The sequence below is a fragment of the Oryctolagus cuniculus genome, chromosome 13 (assembly GCF_964237555.1).
Source record: "Oryctolagus cuniculus chromosome 13, mOryCun1.1, whole genome shotgun sequence".
Classification (NCBI taxonomy): Eukaryota; Metazoa; Chordata; class Mammalia; order Lagomorpha; family Leporidae; genus Oryctolagus; species Oryctolagus cuniculus.
In genome coordinates this window covers 39,062,684-39,068,832 of record NC_091444.1, presented here as the reverse complement: position 1 = coordinate 39,068,832, position 6,149 = coordinate 39,062,684, and the positions used below count along the sequence as shown (strand labels likewise).

Below are 6,149 nucleotides of genomic sequence, written 5' to 3'. Positions count from 1 at the left end.
ATATTTGGGATGTGGGCTGTCAGGTCGAAGGTGCCAAGGATGCTCATCAGATTACAGACACGGAGAAAAGCTAAGAACTTCACAGTCATCAAATGGATGTACCACCTGTCGTTCTGTACCTGAAACCACACCCCTCACCTTTGGTTTGCATGAAGTCACAAACATGGCTGCCACCACCCACAGGACACAGCCCCGGGTTCACAAACGGCATCCAGGAGACCTCACTGCAAGTGGCTCAACGTGAAGGACACTCCACGTTTCTTTTCTTTCCCATCCTGGGCAAGGTCTGTCCTCTGCTCTCCTCGCCAAATCACACAGCGTTTCCTTTTGCGTTGGAGACAGCAGCTCTTCACTTGGTTTCTAGAACCCAATTCCTGGCTCTAAAGCCCTGCCCGTGTGCTTTTCCCAGCCTCAGCCACAACTGGGGACTCTGCTCTCTGGCCCACACTTGCCATCTGCCCTCTGCTAAAGGTCAGCAGTGGCACACGTCATGTCCCCGGTTTGCAGAGAATTTACATGTGAACATCTAGGTGTCACGGCCAACACAGGGTTGTCTGTGAGGCAATGAGGTCTGGGTGAAGCATAGAGCAACACGGCACGTGCTTCATCGCGGCATTGTCTCTCTGAAAAGCTGAAGAGCAAGCCAGAGCGCGCCTTCTTATGCGTGGTCCACCTGCACTCAGGGGGGTGTTCCCAGCGGGCAGAGCCCTGTGTGCTGGGGCGTATTCTGGAGTTGCAGACACGTGCGTGCGGACGCAATCCCCCTGCAGGCTCTTTGGACCTTGCACAGTGAACACTGAAGCCCATCCATAGTGAGAATGAGACCACACACACAACACGCAGGAACAGAAGCCATTTACATTTTAATCGAGAATGACTATTAGCCCTTAAGTAGCTACAGCGGCATCAGAGATGGTTTTAATTTGGAAGACAAGATTGCTCATAGGAAAATCGAGAATTTAAAATCTAACTTTTAATTTACTATACATATATTCTGAGAGCTTCCAAGTTCAAGCATTTCTGGAAAAGGAAAGCTCTTCTTGTTTCTAAGTGTAAGAAACTTAACATTCCTCCATTTGGACTCCCCATACCCACTGCCCAAGCCCAAACCAACAGCACCTCCCCCAAAACTAAAAGGGGGAGCATAAATACAAGATAAAAAAAGAAAATCTAAGTAGTATGAAATTAGTTTTTATTTTTAGCTCAAAATAAATGTTTAACATTTTGCCCGAACCAAAACTAAAGACGAACACTTAGAAAAAAGGGTGGAGCACGCTCCTGCCCCTTCCCGGGAAGCCTGTAAGGCGGATGCTCTAACGAGGCGTGGTTCTTTCCAAAAGGCTAGTCTAGGCCAACAGAACAAACAGAACCCCCACCCGGCTCTCCCTCCATCCGCAGCTGCATCTACCAGGGCTGTGTCTGGCGGGGAGGACTCTCCCAAACATCACACAAAACAAGGGGTGTCGGAAGTTGGGAACCACCTCTGAATACGTTCATATAAAATCCATTCTAAGGAGATCTAGCACAGGTAAACAGCCATCACCCAAACAGGTGAGCAGGACTCCTGCCGGGGCTCCAGCGCAGAGGGGGGAGCCGCAGCAGAGCCTCGGGGGGCGACTGGGCCCCATCTCACCGTTCACCACAGCGATGTCTTGAAGTTAAACTTCAGTTTCAGCAGATACTTCAGATTTACCTGAGCAATATCGTAGACAATGTACCTGGAGGGAAGCACTGTCAAGGAGCCAACGGCTGCACCACGGCTAGTAAATGGGCCCCTGCCCCACGAAAGGCAGTGTGCCCGGTGCTCACTCAGGGTACCTCCCAGCACTGGGTGGGGTGGGGGCTCTCAGACAGGTAATTCTGGATTCCCAGCAAATCCTCTGGGAACAGGGGACCTGGTCACCATGAGACACACTGTAGGGCAGTCTCTGCCCGCTGTCTGCCACAGGGAATCCCAGCGCACCGCCTGGCCACCCACAGCACACACGAAAGGATACTCGTTATACAGCAGACAGGTGTCGTTAACACCAGACGAGATACCGGTCCCCAGAGGAACCTCCACACCATCCAGAGTAATACTAGCAGAAGGGTCAGGAGTGGTTTTGCCCAAACCTGCAAAAAGGTGCAAGTGCGATGAACCGAGAGAACAGATGCTGACAATGTTCCACGGAGGTGAGATCTGTTTTATGCTGGGTCTGTGTGCTCATTTTAAACATACAGATCCTATATCCTATCCCTCAGGCGTAAAACCACGGGCTATGGATCAAGATTCCCAGGCATCAATCTTAAGAGATTTTTAGCAAGCAGCGGCCCCTGCTATGGGGTCCATATTTCTGAATAGAATTCTAAAGCCATCATTTCACACAGGCAGTCGAAGGCCCTAAATCATCAAGTGCTGCCAGCTCCAGTAATGCCAGAAATTCCCAACACCACCAAGCCCTAGGAGAGCCCTCACGCTACTGCTTAGAGAAGCAGGTTGAAACTCCGCCAATGAGTGCACCCGGCTGCGGGGCCCACACCACGGTTCCCCTATGACACTTGCAATGCCAGCTGGTTTCAAAGCATGCACCTATTTAACAGCCAGCCAAAGAACACAGCCTCGAGAAAAGAGCTCCCTCCCGCACCGCCCTCTGGTGCTGCGCAGGGTGTGGGGCTGGCTCCGGAGACATTACCTTTCACACTGTGCTTGCCCTTGGGTAACTTGCTGATATGCGAAGCTTGCTTCAGTTCATACCTGCTCAAGAGAGGACGGGCTCAGAACAGCCTCCAAGGAACAAGGCCAGATCAGACAAGCACCTGTAGAACCCACTCCACCTTTACGGCCAGGAGCTCCGAGGTGCAGTTCTTTTTGTTGCTAGGACCAAGATGGACTAATCAGATTTTTTTCTGTGGAGAATGTGGAACCAGGCTTAGGCGGCCGATCCCATCTCAGTTGGTCTTGGTGAGGGCTGGGGAGCTACTGCACGACCATCTTCGGTGTACTTCTACCTCTGCTTCTCAGTGCACAGGAAGAACCGCCAGGGCCACTCCTGAGGCTAGGCCGTACTCCCGTCCTTGCGATTTGAGGCTTCCCTGCACTCCCTCGTCCCCTTAACTTGACTGGGTTCTCTCCTTACAAGCAGAGTCCTGACTGGCAGGAAGCTGAGGGTCAGCTCTGCGTCTCAGGGCCAGGTTACTCACATGTTTCCAAGGGCAACTTCTCCCAACAGGATCAAACCGATGGGGTCTCCCTGAGACGTGTGGCAGTAGTTGGCACTCTTGGAGACCATGTCGGCGAAATAGATCCCTTTACCAAACATGTAGCCCGTCTGCAGGGTTGGAAAAGGGACAGCTGAACACCTTCTCCCAGGAAGGGAGGAACAGTTACTTACGGAGTGCCTACTGGAGGCAGGCGCCCAGCCAAGTGCTGCAACCCCTCACTTGCTGGAGGTCGGCACTCAGCATCAGGCTGGGCCATTCAGGCCTCGGTACTGTCGCATGCCCAGGGACTCTAAGAGGTTACTAAACCTCTCTGGACCCTGTGTGCCTCTTCTCTCAACCAAGGAAAACAATCACATGGGGCTGCTGTGGAGCACCCTCTGAAGGCTGGCCATCATTTCTACTCCTTTCTCATGTGAAACATGCGGCTCAGAGTGCTTAGGACGGTGCCAGGATCACACAAGCTCTTCAAGGTGAGAGGCTTGGAGGAGCACTCTAGGTCCTGTCCAGCCTGTCACTTCTGTAATCTAGCAGGTGACGTAACGCTGCCCTGTGCACGGGTGGCGCTTTCCTCAGTAATTATCCATGTTACTGATGAGGAGGCTGAAGTTCATGGAGGCCGCCTGGCTGGCAAGTGGTAGAGACAGGTCTGGACACAGGCTGGCCTGTGGCCCAAGTCTGTGCCGTGCACACAAACACCCCCAGTTAGTGTTCCCAGCAGGCCATGGCCTGGACACTTCTGACCCAGAAACTGTTTGACACATGTGCAGCTGCACCATCCACAGGGCTGGGTCTGGAGGATGAAGGTACAGACACCATCTGGGAGCTCTGGCTGAGGGGCAGATGAGCCACCAATGCACATCTTCAAACAGGCCCCTTATACAGGGCCACATGGATTCCCCCCGCCCCAACCCCTGGGATCTGTAATGTTCTTTATGGAGACAGGGACTCTCACCCTTCACCGCCCAGCCCAGGCACGTACCACAGGCGCTTCAGGTGGGGCTATCCGCAGCCCCTGGGACAGGATCCCAGCAAAGTTGGTGGTCCTGGACCCATGCCACAGCAACCGTCGGTTATGAAGCTGCTTGAAGGGCTTATAGCGTTGGCTTTCTCCGTCACGCTCTATCTTAAAGATCTGGTCCAGGTATCAAAGGGAAACAGAAGCAGCCAGGTGTTACTCTGATAAATGACAAGATGGGATGGGATATGGGAGGACGGAGCCGAGTCCCTGCAGCCAGAAAGCTGAAGGTTTGTTGTAGGATGGGAGGCGCTAGGCCGAGATGAAGTGGAGAACCCGTCAAGGTCCCACCCAGCAGGAACTGGCCATGACACCAGGCAGTGCTGGGCCAAAGCTTGCTCACCTGAGCAATTGTACCCCTCTGGGATCATATTTTCTGATTTTAAAACCAGGTCTGCAGATAGGAAATGTTCTTTCAAACAGACTAGAAAGCCACCCCAAAACTGTAAGACTACTAATTTTCCTGCTCAACAAATGAGTCACTTCCTCTGATTATCTGGCAAAGTAGGCAATTCTTTTCTACCCAGGCCCAGGATGGAGGAACAGGCAAGAATAGCTGGCAGGAGGTAAAATGGGGTGGGGAGGATGGGATTCTTACATCAACAACTTCCAAGTCATATGCATTGTGCGTGGTTGCATGTGTGTTCTTAACGTATTTCCTGATGACCTCAGCTTCTTCGGAATCTTTGTCAACCACCTACAACACAGGCATCTTGGGATTAGAGCCACAGAGACCCCAGGAGAGCCTCCACGGAGGCAGGAAGCCTAGTCCACAGGCTCGTGGATGTTCAGATCAACACTACCCTCCTCAGTGGCAGCTCAGGCAGGACCAAGAGCCTATGTTCTAGGTCTATCCAGTGGGCAGGCCCTGAGCTGGCGGTTCCACTTTCTTCTCACACCTGCCTCTTCTAGTCAGGTTGCCGGAAGATCTCAGGCTTTCTTTTGTCTTAAAATTCCTTGCTTTGGAGTACCAGGGAAGCTAAAAACCCAGGGCTGTGAGCGAATAAGGAATTTCTAGAATGAGGAGCTGGCTCCTGGCACAGGCAGTCCAGCTCATCTTGAGTTTCAGCATGATGGATGCGGCCGGTGTTTGGCCAAGTGGTCAAATCACTCATTGGGAAGTCCACAACCCACAACAGCGTGCGGGGGGTGCGGCTGGGGGTCGAGTCCTGGCTCTGCTCTTGATTTCCGCTTCCTGCTAGTTCATGCCCTGGGAGGCAGCAGGTGATGGCGCAAGCAGCCGGGTTCTTTCCACCCATGTGGAAGACCTGGAGAGGGTTCCTGTCTCCTGGCTCTGTCCTGGCCCAGCCCCTGCTGTTGTGGGCATTTGGGGAGTGAACCAGTGGGTGGACAATCTCTGTATCTATCTCTTTCTAAAAGAACAAAACCAAAAAACAAATGAAATCTCACAACAATGACTGAGATTAAAGTGGTAAATATGCAATCAGCTGCCAGGGGTTTCTGAGCGTGGAGACGAGCTCAGCTGCTCTTATCCTCAGGGCTATGGCTGCTGAGCCTGGCGCAGAGCATGTCCATCAGACCAGCAGCCAGCAAGTGGGAACTCTGCTGAAGAGGGCAGAGGGTGTCGTGCAGGCGGCCATGTGCGTTCTCCTGTATTTTCAAGTTCTTAGTCGCAGTTCAGCACCCTAGGGAGCCCAAGCACTGCTGTTTATTACAGCTGCCCTCGGGCTGTCGCACCTCTGAAAGTTCATGCCAACAGAGCTCCTCTCCAGATCAAGGGGAAAAGTAACTTCCAGGAAAACCCCCTCAAAATCCATCTCTACACCAAGAGTGGGGAACCGTTTTCCCTGCCAAAGGCCATTTGGGTATTTATAATCAGCTTAAAAATTAGCCTTCTGTGGATGTACTGAACTGAGCCCTGCCTATGGCTGCCTTGGCAGAGCCAGATGAAGCGATGTTCGGGTCTCATATG

General features: G+C 52.5%; 1 protein-coding gene across 2 annotated transcripts in view; it reads right to left on the bottom strand.

Moving 5' to 3' along the window:
* Nucleotides 1-1,175: 1,175 nt before the first annotated feature.
* PARP1 (poly(ADP-ribose) polymerase 1) overlaps nt 1,176-6,149 on the bottom strand; it is a 45,826-nt gene continuing 40,852 nt past the window's right edge. For both annotated transcript variants that reach the window (XM_008268352.4, XM_051821389.2), the window contains exons 18-23: nt 4,815-4,913; nt 4,181-4,333; nt 3,181-3,308; nt 2,673-2,734; nt 1,998-2,112; nt 1,176-1,718 (exon numbers count right to left, since the gene is read on the bottom strand). In XM_008268352.4, coding sequence (XP_008266574.1) covers nt 1,637-1,718; nt 1,998-2,112; nt 2,673-2,734; nt 3,181-3,308; nt 4,181-4,333; nt 4,815-4,913 — 639 coding nt within the window. In that variant the 3' untranslated portion in view covers nt 1,176-1,636. The remainder of the gene's footprint in view (nt 1,719-1,997; nt 2,113-2,672; nt 2,735-3,180; nt 3,309-4,180; nt 4,334-4,814; nt 4,914-6,149) is intronic.